General features: G+C 39.7%; 1 protein-coding gene across 1 annotated transcript in view; it reads right to left on the reverse strand.

The window, feature by feature from the left end:
• Positions 1 to 4445: 4445 nt before the first annotated feature.
• GNAI1 (G protein subunit alpha i1) overlaps positions 4446 to 27213 on the reverse strand; it is a 124306-nt gene continuing 101538 nt past the window's right edge. Inside the window, exons 6-9 of the mRNA XM_088468805.1 lie at positions 17492 to 17621; positions 13354 to 13507; positions 7172 to 7378; positions 4446 to 6080 (exon numbers count right to left, since the gene is read on the reverse strand). Coding sequence (XP_088324931.1) covers positions 7188 to 7378; positions 13354 to 13507; positions 17492 to 17621 — 475 coding nt within the window. The 3' untranslated portion in view covers positions 4446 to 6080; positions 7172 to 7187. The remainder of the gene's footprint in view (positions 6081 to 7171; positions 7379 to 13353; positions 13508 to 17491; positions 17622 to 27213) is intronic.

Consider the following 27213-nt stretch of genomic DNA (forward strand, 5'->3'; position numbering starts at 1 on the left):
ACACAAAATCCAGTTTTAGATCCTTAATTCACAGTTTGTGAGAAAACATTTGGTCTCCTAGGAGCAAGTTTCTATGTTATTTTCTATGACCAAAGGGACCAATCTTCAATAGCATAATAATTAGCGAAAACCACAAATCACTCCACATGTGCATATTAAGAAAATTTAATTATATAGAGCTTTTAGCAAAAAAACTAAGCAAACTATTATAAAATCAACAAAGGTCTAAGACTGTGTACAGTCACAATTATTAAGACAGAGAACTCAAAATTGCAATTCAGAATGTGAATTACAGACTAGTAGCACTCCAAACCTAGAGCAAAATATACTTACTCGTAAATTACATCCATCCTAGGTGTAATGCTTATTGCACGCGGTCACTGGAAACGTTAACGACCTCAGATGAACGATCCATTATTTATCATTCTTAAACTTCAACATTTTGCATTGAGTATTATTTTAACAGCGTCGTATTGCTCAATATTCAAGTGCTTAATGATTTTGTTTGTTTAATGCAAAAGCAGGGCAATGCTTGGGAGTGTGTGTCCAAAGATCTGCAGACATTAAAGTATTGTACAAACTTGATTTTTTTTTTTTTTTCTTCAAAATACTTTGCTATTATGAATGCTCATTAAAACATATTGGTATAAGTAATTTTGAATTCATGCAAGTTTTCTAATTTCATGTAAAAGAAGACAATATATGCTGCTAATTTAAATCCTTAGGACTTTAAAAACAAAAGTTAAAAGTTGTACTCTGCTTTTCAGAGCTACAAGCTATATAAATTCCCCTGGGTGGAATGTTAGGGTCAGAAGATAATTGTTGCATAGTTGTATCTCATACTTAATCATTCTATTCCAAGATATCTTATTATAATCTGCATTTTCATGGTTATCAAATCCTATCCTGTTTTTAAAAATTACAGAACCAGTCAATTAATGTGTTCATGTATATGTGCAAGCAACATCAATAAGGCATCATACACAGTGATTAAGCAAAGTACAAACATTTTTATATTTCCATATTGCCATGATTAGTCATGAGGTAGAAATTTCCTTTAATAAAAGCTGCCACATCATTTTTGCAGTAGATATAATATGAAGTATAAAAATAACAGATATATAGGTGGGGCCAAAGGTTATCCAGAAAAGCAGCATAAGGAGAAAGGAGTGATCCCAAGTAATCCACAAGGAACATTTGAGAAAATAACTACGGTATATCTCTGGTGATTAAATGGATGTATGTACCCTAGAGAGTATTCAGTTGCAGGGCTGATCACAGACAAAGATATTCTATACGTTTTCATATATATTTATTCTACTCAAATTCTACAATAAATCTGATCTTCCAAAGTTTTCTTGTTTTCACTACTAAGAATATCATGGTTCTTATTATTTCAACATAAAAATTCTGCTAACTGTTCCATGTTCCATTAACGATACCTGTTTTTTTCCAATTAAATATAGACTATATAAATTGGTCCTTTTTTGAACTAGCCTCATTCAATCTCCATTACCTAAAGAAATGGCTATGTGCTGTGAAATGCATGGTAAACAGCAGCAAAGCAATACGATTTTTTTTTTTAAATATGCTTATTTTATGATTTATATTTAGGCTTATTACTTTTATGCCAATTTTTATCTTGTGATACTGTGCTTAAATTCTTTTTTGATTGATTTTTTTAAACTATAGTTTGTGTTCATACCAAACACCTTTTTATTGTCTGCAATAGTTAAAACATGTTTGTATTTTAAATAAAGTTTATCCATGACCGCTATATAAAAGTACTAACATTATGTTACACTTCCTGGCTATTTATTACCATATTGTCAGCTCAATTTCTCAGTGAGTAAAAAGGCTTGTACCATGGTATATTAGAGGACTGTGATAACTAACTTGACAGATCCACTATTATATAGCGCTCTTTTGTTGCCTGTAATATACTGTCAATTCACAGCTTGCTTATCGAGACACTCTAGACTACTATATAAGGAACATATAACCTTTTAAGCAGATATATATTTTATAAATCAAATATAGCAGACCAACAAAAAAAAGTGTTGGCGCATATGAAGATAGTTTTTCAACTTTAATTAATTTCAAGAACATCCCGAGGACAACTGAAAAGAAACCCTTATATGGAGATCACAGCATCTATACCACGTGAGTAGGGTATGCACCATCCTACCCTTTCATACAATTAGTATGGATTTATATAAGAGAGCCCAGTTTGGAATATTCATTGGGCGGGGAGAACAAAGAAACCTCTTTTGGGAATTTAACCACATATTTGAATGTGAGTTGGGGTATGCATCCAATACATCTGACCATCTAACAAGAATTATGCCATTGTCTTTCATATAGACATTAACAGGAATATTATATTAGATCATTAAGACAGTTCTTTCCTGTATTTATATTTATTTCATGTACCATATGGACAAGTCTTGGAGAGACTGAGAATTCCACATACAAAGTGATGTACGCCAGGATTTTCCACCTATGATAAGGATTAAGTACTATATTTATACCCCTTGCTTTGTAGTATTTCATTTGTTTATCCAGCGCCACTTGGTGACACAATAATTTTGTTTGTTGTATTACTCTATACATTGTTAATGTGGTAAATGACTATACTAGCTGCAAACGTCTGGTTTTTAAAGGAATATCTACATAGGTGTATAGAGGCCCATTTCCAGCAACCATCACTCCAGTGTTCTAATGGTACATTGTGTTTGCTAAGCGCGTTAGAAGACTAATGGATGATTAGAAAACCCTTGTAAACCCTTGTGCAATTATGTTAGCACAGTTGAAAACGGGTTTACTCGTTAGGGAAGCTATAAAACTGGTCCTCCAAAGAGCTAGTTGAGTATCTGGAGCATCACATTTGTGGGTTCAATTATACTCTCCAAATGGCCAGAAAAAGAGAACTTTCATGTGAAACTCGACAGTCTATTCTTGTTCTTAGAAATGAAGGCTATTCCATGTGAGAAAGTGCCAAGAAACTGAACATTTCCTACAACGGTGTGTATTACTCCCTTCAGAGAACAGCACAAACAGGCTCTAACCAGAGTAGAAAGAGAAGTGGGAGGCCCCGGTGCACAACTGTACAAGAAGACAAGTACATTAGTCTCTAGTTTGAGAAATAGACGCCTCACAAGTCCTCAACTGGCAGTTTCATTAAATGGTACCCGCAAAACGCCAGTGTCAACGTCTACAGTGAAGAGGTGACTCCGGGATGCTGGCCTTCTAGGCAGAGTGGCAAAGAAAAAGCCATATATGAGACTGGCCAATAATAGGAAAAGATTAATATGGGCAAAAGAACACACACATTGGACAGAGGAAGATTGGAAAAAAGTGTTATGGACAGACGAATCGAAATTTGAGGTTTTTGGATCGCAGAACATTTGTGAGACGCAGAACAAGTGAAAAAGATGCTGGAAGAGTGCCTGACGCCATCTGTCAAGCATGGTGGAGGTCGAACAGCAATGGAGCACAACATTAAGTTCTGCTTCAAATTGGGTAAATCGGCGACGGAGACGCTCAAAATGTTGGTGAAAGTGTACGGGCAGGATGCTGTGAGTAGAAAATGTGTTTATGATTGGTTTGCACACTTTTACAGTGGCAAGGAATCGGTGGAAGATGAGCTCCATTGCTGTTTGACGCACACTGCTCAGGACACCCTGTTGAAATGAATGCAATGGCAGTGTGGTGGCGGCCTCGGGCAAACCCCGACTGGGGTCAGGCCCAGACATGTCCATGCATGCCAGCGCGCATGAGCGACCTTGTTGCAAGCATTGCATACAGATATATCAGACCATTCACCAAACTTGTTAGACAGACCTTGTATGTATGTATGTATGTATGTATGTATGTATGTATATATATATATATATACACACACATACATATACACACACATACACCTATATAAAAGGCACTGTATATACACACATACAAAACTTTATAAATGCACTCTGTATTGCATTATGCATTTCATTAATGCATCATAAATTGTGCATATCCACCTTTGCAAATTTCCCATAAATCACTCTTAAGCTGCCAATGACACCAGTTTTCTAAATTGTACAAATAGCCTTTAAAAACTTTTTTTTTTTTTTTTTTTAAATTGGAATAGTGAAGCTTTTTCAAGAAATTTTTTACCACAAGGTACACTGATCTGCTCATATGTACATATAAACTGCATGTTCAGTATTTTCTATATTATTATGGTTGGCTGAAATGTCCAAGTTATATCCGCATTTTCAAGTTATACATCTATATCAGTGCTATGGCTGAAACCTTATGAAACTTAACAAGCAAATCGAGTCTATTATCAGCATGTGCAGAGTTAGCAAATTGTACAACAGTATAAGACATGCAAATGACCAAATACAATATCCCAAACCAACTGGAATCTAAACAGCAAACATAAGATATTTAAAATCTGAAAAATTGCAATGTTTATTAGGATTCATTAGCAACACAGTTTTACAGGAAAAGTCAATGTACCCATCAATAAAGTCAACCAACTTGTGCGCTCTATTATATTACATAGTGAAATTTATAATATTGTTTGCATTTTATCAGTATATTTTTACAGGTATATATATCAGGTTGTCTATCATGTACTGCATTTAAATAATAATAATAATAAAAATCATCCAAGGCACAAAGAATTCTGTTGTAACCTCAGTAATAATCACCATGAATTCATTTCATATAGTGAAGTACAAAAACTTTAATGAAGAAGGTAACAAGTACAATTAATTTACACATGTTTTGGACAACACAAGTTACTTGTGAATGTCAAGGTAAATATCATGAAGCAACACAACTTTCATGGACTAGTTTAAATGTGAAGTGAACGGTCAACTCACAGTGAGGTAAAGATGAGATAAACCAATACGAAAAAGATTTTGTAGAGAGCATCTGCTTAAAAATTAGAAAGTTTTAAAGGTGCAGGGTTTTCTTTGCCTCTTCACAAAAATCTCACAATAAAATCGGGAATATTTTTATTTTCAAGGGGGACTATAACATTGTACCACCCAAAAAGTTAACAAGGATGAAGGAATGATAGGAATGTAAGACAGAAAGTAACAGTGAGGCAATTACAAAGACAGCATCACAAAGCCACACATTAAAACGGATTATTATGGAAAGTCATCTGGCTGCACATTTCAATGGAAAGGCTGAGGTGTACTCAAATGTTGCACATGTGGAATGTAATCAATGCCAGACTGACTCATCTATACAAAGTACTGCCATGGTCAGCATGCCAAGTGCAGGATTGTTCCAACAAGAATAAGGTAATCCATATCAAAATGTTTGTTTGCATTTCAATAGCCCACAAAAATGGTCTGGACAAAACTGGAAAAAATCTATTTACAAATAAAAGATTAGTTGATTTTTAAAATGTATAAAAAATGCAATTTTGGCACCACCTGTAAGGCAATGCGCAATATAACTATTACACAATAAAAATGCACAGTGGAGGCTCAGGCCAACAGGATGATTCTGTGTTGCATGCACAGGTCTGTGCAACTGCAAGGTGTCCAGATTTCATTGGGCTTCATATTATAGAGCAAGTATAATACATAAGTTATAATGTGTATTATGTATGTATGTATATATATATATATATATATATATATATATTTCATTTATTTTTCTCTTACAAGCTTGCAAGGAAACATCACAGAACACAAAATAAGGCAACATGCATGCTTAAGAGGGAAGAAAATAAAATTTACATTACTTCTTTAAATAACCTATATGGGTGAGAAAAAATGTCCTCTGTTAGCATTTCATAAAAGAGGATTTATTTTAGAACAATTCAAATTATTAAAATATTCTGTCCAATGTCTGTACAAATAACATTCCTACAATTACAGTATACATACAATCAAGATACCTTCTCCATTGTGTGGCCTTGAAGCAGTTACTTTTGAAAATTTACAAGACATGAACATAAATAAAGCTAATAAAACTGGCAAGTACAGTACTGGTCCGTCGTTCATTAAGAGTCTCAAATCACTCCAAATACCATCAAGCTATAACAGGCTGAAGTCAAATGCAATCTATAAAGAAAAAAAATTATTATTAATGTTAGTAAATTGATTGATTCATTAAATATATACTCAGCCAAGTTTTAAGTAAACAATGAAAATAATTGGTTTGCATGAGAAATCACAATTGACAAATTTGGCAAAGCTGTGATAACCCCTCTTTTCTGAGGAAAACCATGGAAAAGGGGGTTATACTGCTTTATAAGTAGTCTCCTCAGTCTCTTACCTACATTGTTCAAATTGACCAGATTTTAATACTCCACCACATGGCCAACAAATGTACTAGAACTATAGTCCATAAGATGGTTAATAAGGCTAAGACAACCGTTAGCTATTTCTCAGCTGAACTATATACATTGGTCACATTTTTAGCCACCCAGTTCAAGAATGTTGCGAGGTTAAATGTTTATTCTTGTAGTCTATTTTTTTAGTATTAACCATGCTCACACCACCAACTGCTAATCAGGTTGAAAGTAGTATGAGGCCTTATGCGGACAATACACGGGGCGATTTGAAAACGTACGACACCTCGATACGTTTTCAAATTCAGCCCGATGCATTGCATGCTGCTGTGAATGGTAAACGATGCATCTTACAAGATGCTTCATTTACCTATTAACAGCATGACGGATAGCAGATCATCTGGTCTTTCCATAAGATCTACGATGCCGATGTACGACGGCGGGGACGCACATCACCGTCGTACAGCATGCCAAACCACACACGATATGCACGATTGATCGCTGCGATCGATCGAAATTGTGCACATCGTATAAAAAATCTTACCATGTATGACCGGGCTTACACAAGCATGCTAAATAAATGGGAATCTGGTAGACTTCATCAGAAAGCTGAAGTAGCAGGATTGTGTTTCACAAGAGCAGATCAGATGCCAATGACACCTGAGCTAACAAGACCAAACAAATGCAGCGTGAACACTACATCCCCTCAGAATCTGTTGAACCTGTGAAAGTACTCCGGTGGGAGAAAATACGTAGTTAACATAGGCCAACAAATGCTTCCATTAGTCAAATTCTTAAATAAATTGAGAGTGAATATGGTTTTTCTGTTTTAGTTTAAAATACAGTGTGATCATATCTTACCATATAATGACATGTTTTAGAAAAGGCCACAGTCTTTGAGATTGTTTTTTATGATGACATCAGTCACTGCATCAAACACAAACTGCACGTTCTTGGTGTCTGTTGCACACGTAAAGTGGGTATAGATTTCTTTTGTGTCCTTTCTTTTGTTAAGGTCTTCAAACTGACACTGAATGTATGCAGCAGCTTCTTCGTAAGTGTTTGAACCTGGAAAAAGAATTAGCAGCTTTTTCTAAATATATCTACTATGAAATTGTCTTTGTATATTTGTATTTTAGTAAAGGGTCTGAGTAAGTATGCAGCCAGTACTCATTCTGGCCTAAGAATTATACTTGATATCTGCTCCATAAATTAAATCCTTAACTGGCCACTGGGCTTTTATCATTTAATTCATTTGAATACTGAGGTTATGGATGCAGCATTATAAACAGAAGGATGGCATCTAAAAAGCTTTAAGTGAACTACAAAAGTCACTTTTTTTTAACACCATGGTCCTATAGACATCATATTACTATTTCATGTGTAAACAGAGTTTAAATTTAAGCGGTTTATTAACTGCTGCTAGTGTGTACAAGGCCACATTTATTCTGCCCCCCCCCCCCCCCCCTTAGCCACTTACGAGTATCAGCAGAGAGCAGGAGGGAGGGGGAGCTGCAGCACGGAATTGTGGGTACTGCCCTGGATGTTGGCTACCCGCCGGTGCATTACCACCCACCGGCGTAACTGGATGCCAGGATTACCTGCAGAGTACCAATCTTCACAAAGAGTGGTTGACCAGTTCAACCAATTTGATATATTCACCTATCAAGAGGTTCTCTAAACATCCCCTGATGTTGGGTTCCTTTCCACTTTCAAAATAATTTTATTAAATAAGTTTCTTTACCAATAATACTAATTCCCACCATTCACTTAATTTCACTAACACAGTCAAGATGTCAACCAATCATCTTCCATGCCCCTCTCTATAGAACAGTGGTTCTCAACTCCAATCCTCAGATGGCCCCAACATGTCATGTTTTGAGAATTTCTGTCTGTGGAAACAGGTGGTATAATTACTAACCAAGCCAATATATTACTAATCATAACTAATAGATTAACTTACCTGTGCGAGATTAAAGAAATTCAGAAAACATGACCTGCAGGACTTGAGGACTGGAGTTGAGAATCACTGCCATAGAAGAGACACCAGCAGAGTGATCAGCTTAGATCCTGGCTATATGGCAAGTTTACATACCCTGCTGTATACAAGAAATGGTGACTGTCCCAGGTAGGGAGCTACAGCTCCTACTAAAGTACTATTAGTGGTAAGGGAACTCATTCAGTTAAGGGAATTTTAAAAAGGAAACCCACGTTAAGTCCTGAGAACAAGCTAAAACCCACCAGTCCAGTGGAAAGACTAGTAAGCAATAGACTAGAGCAGTGCTTCTCAAACAGTGTGTTGTGAGTTGGTCCCTGGTGTGTCACGCTTAGTGACACAGCACAATCTACCCCCCTTATTCAAGTTAATTGGCAGAATAAGGGGGTAGACTGTGCTTTCCCACTCTCTCCCGTTGGGCCACTGGATTCTACGCGGGCTTGTGAAAATAAAGTCTCATCTGCCCCCTGGGCTTTCTGCAGCATCAGAGAGGAGCAGGCATGCAAACACCTTCCTCTGCAGTGCACATGTCTCAGCATAATGCTGCCTGTCATGGTGAGGAGCTGATAGTAGGCAGCCGCAGACTCATTAGAAAGGGAGATGAGGAGGGAAGGAGTCCTAAAGTAAACTACAACAGTTAAGTGGGTAAAAGAGGTGTCTGGTATGTAAAAAAAAATTTGCTAGGAATGAGTGCTTTAGGTACAAAAAAAAGTTTGGCAGAAAAAAAGTTTGAGAACCACTGGATTAGAGAAAACCATAACCGAAGGCTTAGTGGTAGAAAAATATGATTTTTTACTCTTCGTAAAAACCTCTTCTCTTGGAGTCCATATGGGGGATGCCATTACTTCTGGATTATGCGTAGTGAGGTGTGGAGTCAGACACTAGCTAATTGAAACTGGCTCCCACCCCCTATATAACCCCTCCCCTTCCACTATAACCTCAGTCGGTGCTTAAAAATGTCGGAGAAAGACCCACGGAAGAACAGAGAATCCAGATGCCAACAGGTATCTAGTATGAAACCAAACAAGGGAGGGATCTTGGCATCCCCCTGATGGACTCCAAGGAAGAGATTTTACGATGAGTAAAAATCAGAGTGGCCAAAAGGAAAACAAACTTCAAAGTAAGATTATTCCAACGGCTCAGATGGTTCCTTTTGAAGTGCCTCCAAAACCAAATTCAAGTCTCAAGGAGGAACTGGTGGAACATAAGGAGGCTGAATGCAAAGAACCGCCTGCAAGAAGGTCTGAATTTCAGGAATGATAACCAATTTCCTTTGAAACAGGATCGACAGGGCCGACATTTGTCCTTTAAGAGAGGACAATCTAAGACCCTTAACCAACTCCTCTTGCAGAAAAGGCAAGAGACAAGATACTCGGAACCTTTCAGGTTTGAACTTGTTTTGCTCACACCAACAAATATATATCTTCCATATCTGATGGTAAATCTGGGAAGTAACTGGTTTGCAAGCCTGTATCATTGTTTTCACCACAGATTCTTAAAACCATTTGGCTCTCAAAATATTGGATTCAAAAACCTTTCCGTCAAGCCAAGCGAGGCAAATCGGGGTAACTACATGGTCCCTGAAGTAACAGATCTGGATGCAGGGGCAGACTATACAGAACGTCTGCCAACATAGTCCGAAGCTGTGTACCAATGACTGAGCGGCCAGTTTTTGGTAACATTACCAGAGGAGGAAAGATGCATCCCAGCTGGAACACCAAAGTGCTGTCATGGCATCCACCAGAGATGCCTGAGGATCCCGGGACAGAGATCCATACCTTGGAAGTGTCTTGTTGAGACAAGAAGCCATTAGATCTATGTCTGGAGATCCTCATCTAGACTCTACTTCTGCAAACACCTCCTGGTGTAATTCCCATTCCCCTGGATGCACACTGGCGACTCAAGTAGTCCGCCTCCCAGTTGTGCACCCCCGGAATATAAATTGCCGAAATAGCTGGAACCCAATTTTCTGCCCAATGAAGGATGTGAGAAAACCCCCTCATTGCTTGCACACTTAGTGTGCCACCCTGCCTGTTTATGTAAGCAACATTATCTGATTGGATTTGCACTGGTAAATTCCTTAGATGGCATGGAGTCTGAACCAATGCATATCAAATAGAACTTAATTCCAGTATATTGATGGAAAGAGCGGCTTCCTGGACAAACCAAAGACCCTGTAAGTGTCTGTCTAGAACCACTCCTCCCCAGCCTGTTAGGCTGACAACTGTGGTGATAATGGTCCAATTTATTACTGACAATTGACAACCCCTGTTCAAATTTGCATCCTGTAGCCACCACTGGAGAGACTGCCGGGTCTGCAGAGATAATCTGAACATCAGCCTGTTTAATTGAGTATCTGTCTTCACCCATCGATGAAGCAATTGGTTTTGTAGTGGACGGGCATGAAATCTGGCGAAATGAATGGCTTCAAATGAAGCCACCATTTTCCTCAGTATCTGAATAGCCCTGAGAACTGAGCTATGAGACATCTGTAAAATGGTCCTTATTCGGAATTGCAAATTCTGAATCTTTGCCTGGGGAAACACTCTGTGACACGAAGAGAAGACAGAAAAATACCATCCTCTGAGATGGAATTAAATTCCTAAAGTAATCTGAAGATGTTGTTGCAATAGGGCTATTGAGGATGACCTTAGCAACAAATCATCCAGATAAGCCAACACATTTATCCTCCCACTCCTGAGTAGAGAGACCATGTGTGCCATGTAAAGACTCTGGGAGCGGTGGCCAAACTGAATGGCAGAGTATGAAACTGAAAATGCAGATGCCCCACTGCAAACCGCAGAAGATGTTGATGACCCCTCCATATAGGAATATGAAGGTAGGCATCCTTGATATCTATGGAGGCCGGAAATTCCTCTACCTCCACGGAACAATTGACTGACCTTATTGACTCAATCTTGAATCTTTCTAAATGGAGATAAGCATTTAACCCCCTGAGGTTGAGAATGGGATAAAACAAGCCGTCTGGTTTGTCTACCAAGAAAAGGCTGGAGTAGAATCCCAGGCCTTGCTGTAGTACCGGAATAACAACTCCGGAACTGGAAAGGACGGAAATTGCCTATATGAGAGCCATCCTCCTGCAACCATCCACAGGGAGAGGCGTGGAAAAGAATGTTATTGGAACTGGACCCTCCAAATTCAAAATGTAACCCCTGGTTACTAGTTGACTTGCCCAAAAATCCAGATTGGTTCCAAGTTTCCCGGTATCTCAGTAAGCAGCCACCCACCCACCAGAGGACGGGTCCCAGTCCCGTGAGTCATGTGGATTGATCTGCTGGCTTAGCAGCAGGGCAACTGGTGCCAGGGACAGCATGTTCCTGAAGGTCCCTCTGAAGGCCTGAAAGCTTCCCCTGTCTTGAGTCCAATAGGAGCGAAACCTAGGGTTTTTTTTTTTTTTGGTGTAGTTACAGGAAGGTAAGGACTTTTTCCTCCTGTAACCTGAGAAATAATTTTAGTTAATTCTGGACCAATCAAAGAACCTCCTTCAAAAGACAATGCCTCTAAAGCATGCTTGGAATTTATATCTGTCTTCCGTGTTTTAAGCCACAGCGGACGCCTGGCAGAAACGGCCAAAGCCCAAATATGAGACTGTACCTGAATAGTATCTATTAAAAAGAGTCACCTATATAGGATAGAGCTTCCAAACTCTGATCAGCTAAAGAGCTAGCTTCAGATACATCCCCTGATTGAAAACGAGCAATCATCTGGTTCATCCAGGGATTGATAGCCTTTATCACTCAAGCGCTGTCAAGAATTGGGCTCAGCAAGACTCCTGACAATGTGAATAAATGTTTAAGTACAGTCTCATTCTTCCTATCCATAGGATCTTTAGGAGTTACAGACTGTGTTGTGGGAATAACAGTATTCCTAACGAACATAGCAATAGGAGCATCCACCGTGGGTGGAATTTCCCAAAGCTTGGTATCCTCTTCCGAAAAAGTATAAAGACACTTAACAGTTTTTCAGAATATTAAATTTGGAATCAGGTTTTAACCAGGCTTCTTTTAATATTTCCTCAATGTGTGAAAATTCTGGGAAAACATATACATGTTTCTTCTTGTGTTTAAAGAAAGAAACTGAACTAGTCTCTGGAATAGCTGTTTCCTGCAGATGCCAAGACTCCCTAACCGCATCTATCAACATAGAAACTCCTGAATCAGAATGGGAGTCACCCTCCCAGTTTCAGGGCTCTTCCCAGTCATAATCCAATTCCCCTTCTTCCTTGGCAGAGGTTGTTGAAGCCTCTTCTCCAGGAAAATCAACTGATTAATGGCCTGAATGTCTCTTAGCGGTTGTGGCCCCTGCAGACGTTACCATTTTAAATAGGGACGTTGCCATGTGAGTGAGACATCGTAGCATATTCTGGGCCAATTTGAGCTCTAACGAGGGATCAGACAAAGTAGGAGCTTGAGCACAGGGTATCATACAATTTGCCTGAGAGAAGGTAATTCACCTATAGCCTCAACCATAGATCTGGCCCAATCAGGCATCACTGGCTTATCAGCCAAACCTCCCGGTAAAGAATCCCCCTGTGAACAACCAGCACAGAGCTACCCTGTATCCATACCTTTTGGCAATTTTTTCCTCACATTTTATACAATTATAAACAGTGACTGACCCCTGTTTTTTGGAACCCTTGTCTCTTTCTCAGTATGGATAAGCCAAAGACAAGTCTAACCAATACAGATAGCTACCTAAATTCATATGGAAAAAGTGTAGCCCTGACTGAGTAAAAAACCAAGGAGAGGCTAATTAAGACACAAATTCACCCATCTGTTAAATGCAGAAAACCTAGCCAGTGCCTTCCTCCAAGGCACTAAAAACAAGACTGAGCTTAGTAACGTAATATAGGGGGTGGGAGCCAGTTTCAATTAGTTAGGACAATCACATTTGATTACCACTACTGCCATCTACACCCTCTTCCTCAAATATTTTGGAATGAGATAGAGTGCCTTGACATACAATGAGCACATGTAATTACCTAAGAGACATATACTTAATATGTAAAATATATACGAAACTCTACCTGCATATTCCGGATAACAAATTGTTAGAGGGCTCCTCTTTATTTTTTCCTCAAACAGATCTTTTTTATTGAGAAAAAGTATAATCGAGGTATCTGTAAACCACTTGTTATTGCAGATGCTGTCAAATAATTTCATGCTTTCATGCATTCGGTTCTATGGAGGAAAAATAAATTAAATAAAAATTAGAATTGCAGTTTATTTCCCTGACCAGAAAATAAAAACAGACAATTTACATAATGTTATACAATCTTAGAGATCCTAGCAATGGTTTGTAAATGCCACATAATTTCAACCAATCACACCTTGGGGACAAATTACTGCTCCCATTAAACAAGTAAGGCCAGGTACACACTACAACTATATCTGTATGATTTGTCATTTCCAGGCAAATTGGAAAGATAAATTGAGCATATCGTGCAGTGTGTTTGCACAATTGCACGCGTCCGTAGGTCGTACAAGATATCTATATCAGAAGATATAGTGTAATGAAGGACGGAACAAGATATCGTTTCGTCATTCATTAAATTGCACAGTGTGTACAAGCAATCATGGATGGTCTGGGACAAATTCCCTTAATTGTACTGTGTACCCGGCCTAATACTTTCATATTTCGCTTTAATCGCAATTCGCACAGAATAATACAGGGACACTAAAAGCTCCACAAATGAACTACTATGCTGCAGGTCCAGATGTAACCTACTATTATATTTACACTTCTACATTATACTCTCCATTTAATTAACAGGTCAAACATGGTTATACACTGGTGGCCAAAATTGCGGACACTTTTTGAAATTTGAATGTTTTTCAACTTCGAATGCTTATAAAAACTGCTACACTTCATGCAGTGCAATGATTCATATATCAAATGGAAGAAAATGTAATGCTGAATGCAACACAATAAGCAGAGGTCGAATATTTGCATTACAAGGGAAGTTATGCAGTGAAATCAACACTTAGGGTGAAAATCCCTGTGTACTTATGATGTTACTGTGCTATCAGTATTTCGTTGGGTATCCTTTATTTTTCAATACAGCAGCACAGCGACGTGGCATTGAGTCAACTAATGTTTGGAGCTCTTCCTTCTTTATTATGTGGTGCCATAAGACAATTATAGCCTCAATTAATTGTCTTTTATTGGATGGACGCCTCAGATGTAGCAGTTTTTTCAAACTGAACCACAAATGTTCTAAGGGGTTCAGGTCTGGACTGTTTCCTGGCCATCCCAGCACCTGTAAGTCATTCTCCGTGAACCACTATTTACATATCCGTGCAGTGTGGCAGGGAGCTGAACCCTGATGGGAAAAAAATGGGGCATTATCTAGAAAAAGATCCCTGATAGAAGGTAGAAGTTTTGGTTGTAGGATGGTGTCAATTTACTTTTTGCTTTTCAGTGTGCAGTCTATGACAAAAAGGCGACCTACAGCATCTGCTGTCATACATGCCTAGATCATAACACTTGTAGGATTCTTTGTTGTCGCTAGAATGCAATGTACCTCTTCCCCAATGCGACGTCTCCGATATTTTCTCCCATCACTGCCTAATATCGATATCTTAGTTTTGTTGCTCCATATCACTTGTTTCCACTGACCTTCTGTACTTCTGTCCTTGCAATGTGTTCTTTTGCCCACTGTATTCATTTCTCCGGCTGCTTTTTATTCAGCAATGGCTTTTTCGAAAAATCCTACCTTTTAGGCCAACCTCCGTTAGTCTTCTCCGTACCGTATTGCACTGACAAAAACACCAGTTGCACTCAGGTCACTGCTAATGGCCACAGATGACATCCATCTGTCCCTGACGCAAATTCGTTTTATTCTCCTATCAACAGCTGTTGTGCACGTTTTCCGGCCTTTTCCTTCTTTGTTTTGTATAGATTGTGTTTCCTGATGGCGTAAACAAAACTTTAGTTCTCCTGATGTTGTCACATTCCCACTAACTTCTCTCGCAATTGCTGCATACGAAAGACTATTTTCACGTAACGCCACAATCCTGGACCTAATCTTGGGTGACCAGTCATCACTTTCCCTTTACGACATTGTTGTATTTATTTCTTACACCGTCAATAGCGCTAAACAATACACCAACCGGAATTGCACTTCAGTAACCCACTTTATTGTGCAAAATGAAACAGCCAAACTGACCTTTCCCACCTTTGAACATGACCTTGCACCTACTAATAAACGACAGCTGATTGGTCCTCAGAACTACGATTCCATTTGGCTGGTAGTAGCTGTTACTACAATCCGCTTCTTGAATCTAACGCATCTGTGCTTCTTTGCCTGACTGAAAGTAGCATAACTTCCCTTGTAATGCAAATATTTGACCTCTGTTTATTGTGTTGAATTCAGCATTAAATGTCCTTTCATTTGATACATGAATCATTGCACTGCGTGAAGTGAAACAGTTTTTAAAAGCATTCAAAGTTGAAAAACATTCAAATTTAAAAATGTGTCCGCAATTTTGGCCACCAGTGTATGTATGAAAACGTTATCCATAAAAAATCCAATAGTAAAACGCATAGGTATATTTACGAAGTGGCAATGATTTAAAATACACCTGATTTTGTACTTAAATGGTCGACAATCTGGTGTTTTGAAAACCTGCGGCTTACTAAATATACCCCCATAGTATTTAGCCTTGATAAGAAAAATATGGAATTCCTATAAATGGGAAGTAACTCAATGTTAATGTAAAGAGAGGTACAATAAATCTGACAGCATAATAAACAAAGTCTACCTCCCCATTTTATTGGACAGACTGAGCAATAACAATGAAAATTTAAAAAAAACAAAACATTTTTTTTTGAACAAAAGCTTAGAATACTGAATATATTCGATTAGTCTTGCAAATCAATTATAAACAGACAAAACGAAGTGCAGTATTTACTTTCATATAATATATAAAAGTGATTAGTCAATATTTTAACCTAAAACTATCCTGTTATAGCTAAATAATAAACAATATGATGTTCTCACTTCCAGGAGTAAAATACTACATAAGAATTGCTTCAAAATATATGTATCTTATTAAAAGGGGGGAAAAAAAAGGATTGATCATAGCAAATCTAAATTAACTTACATATACAAGATCAGAAGTTAATTGAAGCATGTATTTTATCAACAAAACGTCACAAAAGCCATCCCGGTTTCTTCATTTTTGGTCATGTTTGATGTTTAACACACATTAAGACCTATTACAGGTGATTTTAAACTTAAGAATTTGAACAATTTGAAATTGAATGTGTAGCTGCACATGTAATGGGTTACTCAAAATACACTAGACCTGAGATTTTAAATGTTTTTGACTACATTAAAAAATCGAAACAGAGATGTAATTTAGAAACTGAAAACAAATGCCAAACCATACGTTTTTGCTAAGAGTTACTAAATCCATAACACAAGTTTATAAATCTATTACACTCCTAGCACCATGTAAGAGAAGGGAATAAATTCTACAAAAGGGATCAACTAATAAATTGGAAAAAGGACCCGCTCAGCAACTACACCAATAACAGTTTTAGACGCTTTAGCAACTAACAGACTTCATAGCCTTAGTGGAACTGCCAAGTTGTATCACTATTATTAATAAGTAATATTATCAATGCTATCCATCTACAGAGTATCTCCCAGCCAATATGATGAGTTACAGTAAACAATTTCCATAGATTACAAATTAAAATGCATCACTTTTTAACAGCATATTAGTCACATTTACCAAATAAATTAGTATAATAAAACCAATCATTGTGCAGTTACAGTATACCAACATAACCATCTAAGACATCCACTAAAGTTAGCAATTTAGTTTAGTTAATTTATGCTCAAAGTAATTGCCAATCTTTTGTTAATGTCAATCCCGTGTACAGACAGAAAGGTTACAGCTTGTTATCACTTAAGATAAGACATTTCAAATGATATATTATGTTTGATATGACCGGTGGTAAAACACATCAGAGTACGTTATTTTACAAATCACCAAAATAAGACAGCTATGCATTAATAACATCAAATACACGAAAGAGCACAATAGTGACATTAATCAGAAATATCTGAAGGTGAAACATAGAAGTATAAGCAATAGCAAGCAAATCTGTATCTTTACAGATAGCAACCTGCCCGGCTTAACCTTCATACTTACCATTTCTTCATCTTCAGCTAGAACCAAATCGTAATCACTCAATGCCACACAGAAAATGATTGCAGTAACTCCCTCAAAGCAGTGAATCCACTTTTTCCTTTCAGATCTTTGACCGCCAACATCAAACATCCTGAAGAGTAATGTAAGAAAAAAATGATCAGCACCATATCTTTAAACCTGATAAATCTTTTAGATTTCAAGCTAAAGCCCTAAATCATTTCCATCAAATTTAGTTCCAATACATAACGATTTTGTACTATCTATGTGGACATTAAAAGGATAATTCAGCTGTTTGGAATATCCAAGCTAAAACACACAGCTTTAAAAGGTTACTTTCCAGGGACTCAGTCAACAGGAGCAAGGAGTGTGCAGCTGACATCATAGGATTCTCTCTTGCTCCTACTGACCAGGCCCAGTGGCAGATTTACATTTTTGGGACCCTGAAGCTTGAACTATTATGGGGGCCCCTTTGCAAGCAGCAACAATTGGGCAACATCCAACAAGGTCCAAAGGGCCTTGCTGCCCTTGCAAGAACCCTGACGCTCAAATGGCGGAGATGTAGAAACCCCACAAAAGATTCAGAGACTATAGATAGATAGATGTAGCAACCACCCCAGAGAGAATGTAGATAGATGTAGCAACCTCACAGAGAGTGAGAGACTGTAGATAGATGTAGCAACCCCACAGAGAGTGGGAGACACTAGATAGATGTGAGAGAGAGACTGTAAATGAGAGAGAGAGAGCGCGAGAGAGAGAGCGAGAGACTGTAGATAGATCATATACAAATAAAAAAAAAAAAAAAACTTACTCACTTACTATCCTGCACCCGGCCAGCTCATAAGAGCCATCCACTGGTTGGAGCTGTAGATAGTGTATGCCCGCCAGTACTGATCAGGGGGCTTTCTGTGTACTCAGAAACCCCCCTTACATGCACTACTGTAGAACATATTCTAAGGTCAATATTAAGTACTTAAACCCATTGGCTTATGATTCTATCACTAAAATAACCTTATTTTAATAACATACTTAAATAACTCCATTGATTTTGTTGAAAAATTCACTCATTAAAAAAAAATAATAATTGCTTCAGGGCCCCTCCGAGGTTAGGGGCCCTAAAGCTTAAGCTTAATTGGTTTCACAGTAAATCCGCCACTAACCGGGCCTTTTATATTATCCCAAGGCAGGTAGTGCATTTTTCACTGGCATATGCGGTAAGCATAAGCAAGCAGTAGGTGTAAGGCATCAGGGAACCCTAGGTGTGTAACCTTTTGTGACCAGGTTTTAGTCAGGACATTGAACCAAAAACAGATCCTGTGCAACTTAGTTTGTACAAGAAAGGATTATTTCACACTAAAAGGGATTATCATTTTAAAGTGGCCATACGAATAGAAAAAAAATCTGATTCAATTAAATAACAGATTTACCATTTGTTATTTAATTTGTAAAGTTAGCAATAATTATATGTCAACGACCAAGGTGAGAAAAAAAAAAAGAGAGAATTTCAAGGCATAAAAATGACTCCTGCCATGGTAACCTAAAAAGAGTAATACAAAATAAAACCATTATGCCAATTAGATTTCTATTTATTATAAGTATTAATGACAATCATTGCATTTGATCATATGCCCACTTCAAAATTAAATTCTGTATTTTAATCACAATATCAATGTAGCAACTATAACTAAGGTAGCAGTACTGCTAAAACAAAATTTCAAAGCAGAATGATATGGTCTTTAAACGGCTGCTTACAAATATTAGAAAAGTTAAAAAATATCATACTTTCCAAATGGAAAATGTTCAGCTGAGGAAGAAAGAAACCAAGAATAACTACAGTGAAGGAATATTTATCCAGAGTATTACACAGAAAGTGAACAAATCATAAATCTTTAAACAAAACAAAACACAGGATCGTCATAGACGCGTACTGCTTAGATCAAAAGTGCAGAAGCCATATTATATATCAGATAAATGAAATGTTATATCTGATTCCAAATTTTCTGATTCTAGCTAAAATTGGAAAGATAAAGAAGATATTTAATGGTGATAGGGTTTTAGTAGTTGCAACTTTATGGAAATAAAAAATTTCAGTGCACAGAAGACAAAGATTAATGGTTGCAGACTACAATCTCCTATAGACAGCAATAGTCAATATTTTTCACAACAATCAAGCGATATTGCAACTTTTTAGGTATTGAACCATCACGATCTTTAAAACAGGCTCAGTGTGCATTATCTGTGGAGTCCTGGGGGTAAATTTACTAAGGGTCGATTTTGGTTCCATTTAAAATTGACCAAAATAGAGCCAACATCCCCACAAAATAGATCAGTGTTTCTATTCAAAATAGAAAATTTACTAAGACGATTTTGGGTTCCATTCGGATTTCGATGGTGCATTGGTTTCCATTTAAAGTTCTATATGTGTTCTATTTACCTACAATAGAAACCAAAATCGACCCAAAATCATACAAAATAATTATTATTGGCCAAAACACGCCACATGCACTGTATTACTCACAACACCTTCATCCCAGTGGTGATTTGCATAACCAAGTTTTTTTTAAAAGTCATTGCTAGGCCTTTAAATGCCTGATTTATACAGCGAAAGTGTCTCACATGCTTCTCTACCATGTTTTTTCAATCATATTGAGTCTTCAGGCAATTCTACATAATTTAAGATCTAATAGAACAGTTTCTCATGATTCTATTGAAAATGGCGATTTTGGGTAAATTTTCAAATAAACTGTTAGTAAATAAGTTTTTTCTACTGATTGGGAGGTACCAATGGTCTATCTGAAGTTCTATGTGTGTGTGAAGTCGAATTTCTGGGGATTCTAAGCCTGTTTTGCCTTTAGTAAATACAGTATTGTCAAAATCACCACCAATTCACCTCAAAATCACCACAAAATAGAATGGAACTGAAAATCAACCCTTCGTAATTTTACACCCTGGAGGGAAGCCACTCATGACCGATGCTGAAAACTTTCCAGGGAAATTCTAGTCCATGTTGACATAATAGCATTACACAGTTGCACTGTATTGGCCATAGAACTAGGGGTAAATTTACGTTGGTTTTCTGACAACTCAAAACTGATTGGTATCACCAGCGGATTTTGAGCTCCAAAATACAGCATTTACTATACACTGGTTTTGACTGTCATTAAAACCGCCGTCGATGCCTAACTGTTCCTATCTCACAGCGAGTGTGTGCAGGCATGTATATAAAAAATAATTCAGAACCAGCCCTAGGACTTTAAGCCTAGGCTGGTACCTGTAGTGAAAAATATTGGGTGGAAAGATGATGCATGGTCCCCCTAAATCTTCACTAACCAGCACTAGGCTGAACCAGCCAGGGCCAGTGACACTATACGAAGAAAGACAGGTTGCGTGGAGTTCCCCTGCTGTAACGTCAACCAGACATAGGGGGAATTCAATTACAAACTAAGGGTTTAAACGCTGGCAATGGCAGGCCATCTCGCACCCTAAGCCTGGCCGAATGCCTGATTCGCTCAAACGTGCTTGCTACTCTACCCTTTGCGTGAGATCCCACTGCCATAAAGCACGGCTTCTGCCGTGCAGATTCGGCCGGGCGAAAGTATTCGCTCTTAATTGAAATCCCCCCATAGACTGGTCAGCAAGCGCTGGAATCCCTACGGAAGTTCCCCTCCCCCCACTGGGGTGGTGGGTACAGAGGTAATAATATTGTTCTTTACACGTGGACTACTAGTCCCAGCAAGTCTGCCAGTGCATGATAGCACTTGGTAAACCACAATATAAATATTAAACAAATGACAGTACAGACACTCCAAGGGAGTATCCAGTGCTGACTTTGGGGCTAATTGGATAGCCCCGGGCGATGTAATTTACCGTGGCTAATTGGGTACCCCCCCAAATGTTTTAATATTTTATTATATAAAGATCACCCCACAACCCTCGTTTACCAATTTATTACACATTTAATACACATCCATGGAAAAAGTCGTCTTCGACCATATAGTATCCACAGGTCCTGGCAAAACAAAACGATGCAACATTGCCCTATGGGAACCCGGTGTGAAAAAAGTCACTAGCGAACACTCACAGAAAGAGCATCTACCCCTCCGGCTCTAACCAATCCGTGCAGCTCTATTATTGTTATTAGTTAATTATTAAATCTGTACCCATCATCCTGGAGTAGGGGGAAGAGCCCTGGTTGTCCTTAGGGAGAAGGGACTCCATTTTTTAGGGGGGAGTTCGCTCTTAGGAATTTCAAGTCTTGGGCTAATCAGTCTATGTCTGGTTGACAGCATGGCAGGTGAGGGGGGCAACAACTTTCCCCCCCGAGCCTAAGCTCAAAGGCTTTTTTTTCTCTCAGGTAAAACATTGTTCAGGCGCTAATGGATCCCACCTGGCTAACTAATTAGCCACGAAGTCCAGCCAGACGCCGGCACTTACTGAAGAATTTTTTTCGGGACCTGATGTGTACCGAAAAATTATCCCCGAAAAGTGCAGTTTTTTTGCCAGCACAATGGCGACAACACATAAGTCCATGAACTTATCACGGATCCTATGTGTTTTTGGGCGAATTATCCTATTTGTTCGCCTGAAACAAATAGGATAGGCTGAAAAACGGGCATTATCGGCAAAAAATCCTTGTTTTTGGCCCCAGAAAAAATATCGGGGCTAATTGATACCGCCCTAAGGACGTGTCAATTGCTTTATACGAATACACCTGCCTGAGCAGGTTATTTATTTGGGCCAGTTGGGCTAAATTTTCTAGAACTAACGCTTAGTAAATCTAGGGTTTCTATACAGTTTCCTGGCAGTTTGGACTTTAGTAAATACTGTGTTGCAAAACCTATACAAAACCAAGCCCACCGCTTAGTAAATATAATGACTTAAGTTGGAGTACACTGAACTAATTGTCATGTTCATGAAACTAGGTTGAGAGACAATGTGTGCTTTGTGACATGGCACCTTAGTAAGCAACAATACTCGGTGTGGACTGTAACAAGCATAATCTGCTTTTGAGGGGCTCAATGTGGGCCAAGAAAACATTTCCCACACCATTACACCACCAACCTGGACTGTGGATACAAGACAGGATGGATCCATGGATTCAAGTTGTAATTGCAAAATGATGACCCTACCATCAGAGAACCTGAGCTCTCAGTAGCCTCAGGTTGCTGTCCTTCGCTGACAGGTGGTCTTCTACTGCTGTAGCTCATCAACTTCAATGTTTGATGTGCTGGACATTTAGGGGTGTGTGTTCCACTGTTCTAATGCATGATTATTTTAAGTACGGTCACCTTCCAGTGAGCTTGAACCAGTCTGGTCATACTCCTTTGACTTCTCTCATGAACTAGGTGATTACACCCACAGAGACCTGCTGCTTACTGAAAGTTTGTTTTGCACACCACTCTCTGTAAAAACTAGTCTACAGACTGTTTTGTGTGAAATCCAACAGAGAACAGAAGTTTCTGGAGATAACACCCTATAATAGCTCCATAAATTATTGCATAGACAAAGTTTGTCAGATCAGATTAAACATCAGAATGGGGAAGGAATCTGAACAACTGAGATTCTTGACTACATTATGTCTGCATGGTCTTCTGCACTGAGTTGCTACTACAGGATTAGATATTTTCATTAACAAGCATTATGGGGAGCACAGACGGTGTAATAAGCATTACTGCCTCACAGCACTGAGGTTGCGGGATCGATTCTCGGTACGGCCCTAACTGTGTGGAGTTTGTATATTCTCTGTGGGCTTACGTGAGATTCCTCCGGGTAATCAGGTTTCCCCCCACACTCCAAAAATATAAAGGTAGGTGAATTGGCTTTCAACATAAATTAACCCTAGTGTGTATGTGTGTGAGCATGTGGTAGATTGTAAGCTCCAGTGCAAATGAGGACTTAGTAAAGTGGCCACTGAGTGTATACAATTACATGCGTACACACTGTATGGAGTATTTAAGCATCATGTCTTATTACAAAAAGTAAAAAAAAAAAAAAAAGTGTCATCAAAATGGAGATTTGATATAAATTTTTGATAACTGTTATAAATATCAATTTTCTTTTCACGACAAGTAAGGATTAAGGGAGGAATACATGCATTCCTTTTAAATAGGCTCCGCCAAGGTTTGGAGTTGGTCTTAAAGTGGAATGGTTATTTAAAAACAAAATTGTTATATAAAACGCAATGCAGACCATAGCTGCATACTATATACATTAATAAAATCAAACTAAATTATTTTAAAGTATTGTTCCTAAAACATGATGTTTCTCCCACTTAGACCTTAAATCACTTTTGCCTTTGGCATCGTGTAAAGTAAGATAGAGATGTGGGCTTCCCCATCTGCTCATGGATGCAGGCTTGTCAGATTCTGTATCTCTCCTGTGCTTTTACTGCTCTTACCTCAGAGCAGTGACGCCAGAAAAACACAAGAGATATGGTAAGAACTTACCTTTGTTATCTCTGTTTCTACGAAGTCCATAGGGTCCACAGGGTTTACCTTGGGGTATAGCTGGATCTGGATCCACGGGCACCACGCAGTTAAAGCTTTAGCTCCCAGGATGCACAGGGTCCATCCTCCTCTATACCCCGCCCCGAGCCACAGGCACCTCAGTTGGTAAGTAGCCAAGGACGAAGGAGGCACAATCAGAGAGAAGGAAGACTGGAAAACACAAGAACCATAACTCACAGAAAGGGAGACGAAAAACCGGTGACCAGCCACACAGCCCTTATGAAGCCTGGTGCCTCAGGGCGGGCGCCCTGTGGACCCTATGGATTTCGGAGAAACAGAAATAACAAAGGTAAGTTCTTACCATATCTCTTGTTATCTACTTCAGGGTCCATAGAGGGTCCACAGGGTTGACCTTGGGGATGTCCCAAAGCAGTCCAACTAAGGACGGAAATACTCCTGCGCTGAAAGGAGATTCAGGCGCCTAAAGAAAGCATCATGAGAGACGAAGGTGTCAAAGGCATAAAACTTTAGAAAGGTCTGGATGGAAGACCACGTGGCTGCCTTACACAGCTGCACAGCAGAAGCGCCACGGCGAGCTGCCCCCGAGGGGCCCACAGACCGAGTGGAATGAGCCTTAACAGAGGCTGTAACACGCAAACCCTCCTGTGTATATGCCTCACAAATAACTTGAGGCCAACGGGGCAAAGTTGGCTTGTTGGCCGGTCAACCCCTCTTGTGAAAACCAAAGAGGACAAACCAGGAATCCAACTTCCGAACAGAACTAGTCCGGTCCACATAAATTGTGAGAGCACGGACCACATCCTAGGAAGCCTCATCAGCTGAAAGGTCAGGTGACTGAAAGGCCGACACAACAATTTCTTGATTAATGTGAAACTTAGAAACCACTTTAGGCAAAAAAAAAAAAACAGGGAGAGTGCAAAGCACTGCCCTGTCCTGGTGAAAGATCAGAAAGGGATGACAACAGAAAAGCGCCCCCAATTCCGAAACCCTCCTGGCCGAAGCAATCGGGTCTTAGTAGTAAACCACTTGAGCTCCACAGACTCAAGAGGTTCAAATGGAGGCCCCTGGAGTGCCCGAAGCACCACCGCCAAATCCCAAGGAGCCACTGGGGGCACAAAGGGAGGCTGAATCCTGAGAGCACCCTAGAAAAAGGTGCGGACATCTGGTAAAAGACCAATCCTACCCTGAAACCACACAGACAGTGCAGAGACATGAACCTTCAGAGAAGACAGGCGTAAGCCAAGGTCCAAACCAGATTGAAGGAACGCCAAAATTCTAGAAACACGAAACACTTGGGGATCGTAATGTCTCGAGGCACACCATTGAAAATAAGAATGCCACACTCTGTGGTAAATCCTGGCAGAGGCAGGCTTACGCGCCCGAATCCTCGTGCCAATAGCCTCATGCCAATGACTGAACCCTTGGACCTTAAGATGGATGTCTCAAGAGCCACGCCATCAAAGACAAAAGACCCAGGTCCGGATGAAGGAAAGGACCCTGGGACAACAGGTCCGGACGTTGAGGCAGAAGGAACGAAGTGTCGATGGAGAGACTCCGAAGATCTGAGTACCAAGGACGTCTGGGCCACCAGCATAAGCTTGCCGCCATCCTGCTTGAATTTCCGAAGAACCAGAGGTAAAAGGGATATCGGAAGAAAGATACGCAAACTGGAAGATCCACCTGACCGCCAGAGTGTCCACCAGACTTGCTTGTGCGCCTCGTTCTGAACAAGTACCCGGGCAACTTGTGATTGTGACGGGAGGCAGTGAGGTCTACCTCCGGCAGGCCCCACTTTTCCACAAGGAGCTGAAACACCTTTTGGTGAAGCGACCATTCCCCGGGATGCACGTCATGACGGCTGAGGAAGTCTGCCTCCCAATTGAGGACTCCTGGAATGAACACTGCCGAGATGGCTGGAAGATGGCATCCCGCCTAAGACAGGATGCCTCCTCTGTCATCGCTGCCCGACTGCGAGTGCCCCCTTGATGATTGATGTATGCCACCGTGGTGACGTTGTCGGACTGAACATGCACAGCTCATCCGTGAAGAACGTGACTTGACAACTGGAAGGTCAGATACATGCCCGAATTTCCTGAATGTCGATCGGAAGAATTGCTTCTTCTGCTGTCCAAATGCCCTGAAGTGAGAGTGAACCTGTCACTGCACCCAAACATCGGAGACTGGCATTCGTTGTCAGGAGAACCCAGTCCAGGATCCAAAAGGGGCGACTGTTTGTGAGATTAGATGACTGATACCAGCATCTGAGTCTTGATCCGGTGTGGCAACCTGTTCCATTTGGATAGAATCAGTCCCTGCAGGGACCTGGAATGGAATTGGGCATATTCCACCATTATTATTTATTATTATTTATTACCAGTTATTTATATAGCGCACACATATTCCGTAGCACTTTACAGAGAATATTTGGCCATTCACATCAGTCCCTGCCCCAGTGGAGATTACAATATATGTTCCCTATCACATGCGCACACACATACACACTAGGGTTAATTTATGTTTGGAGCCAATTAACCTACCAGTATATTTTTTGGAGTGTGGGAGGAAACCGGAGCACCCGGAGGAAACCCACGCAAGCACAAGGAGAATATACAAACTCCACACAGTTAGGGCCATGGTGGGAATCGAACCCACGACCTCAGTAACCCTAACCATTACACCGCCTGTGCTGCCCACCATGTCGAATGTCGACACCATGGACCCCAGAACCTGCATTGCTGTGAACCGACACTCTGCCACTGTTCAGGCAACTATGAACCCGCAGTTGCAGGGAGATCTTTTCTAGAGTCAGAAAGATCCTCTGTTGCCGAGAATCTAGAAGGGCTCCCAAATGGACTATCCTTTGTGAGGGAATAAGGGAAGATTTCTTCCAATTTATTAGCCACCCGCACGCATGCAGACAAACGATCGTCAGGTGTAAATGTTGTATTAGTACCTCTGGAGAACCTGCCAGCAACAGGAGGTCGTCGAGATACGGAAGATGGGCAGCCATGACTTCCATAATCTTGGTGAATACCCTTGAGGCCGTGGAGAGACCAAAGGATAGAGCCTGAAACTGGAAGTGGTCCTGCCATATAGCAAACCACACATACCGCTGGTGTGAAGGCGCTATAGGAAAATGAAGGTATGGGTCCTGGATGTCCAGGGAAACCATGTAGTCCCCAGGGTCCATAGCCAGAATGATGGAACGCAAAGTTTCCATCCTGAATTTGGGCACTCTGAGGAACTTGTTCAAAGACT

The sequence above is a fragment of the Taudactylus pleione genome, unplaced genomic scaffold (assembly GCF_031769625.1).
Source record: "Taudactylus pleione unplaced genomic scaffold, aTauple2 ptg000086l, whole genome shotgun sequence".
NCBI classification, from domain to species: domain Eukaryota; kingdom Metazoa; phylum Chordata; class Amphibia; order Anura; family Myobatrachidae; genus Taudactylus; species Taudactylus pleione.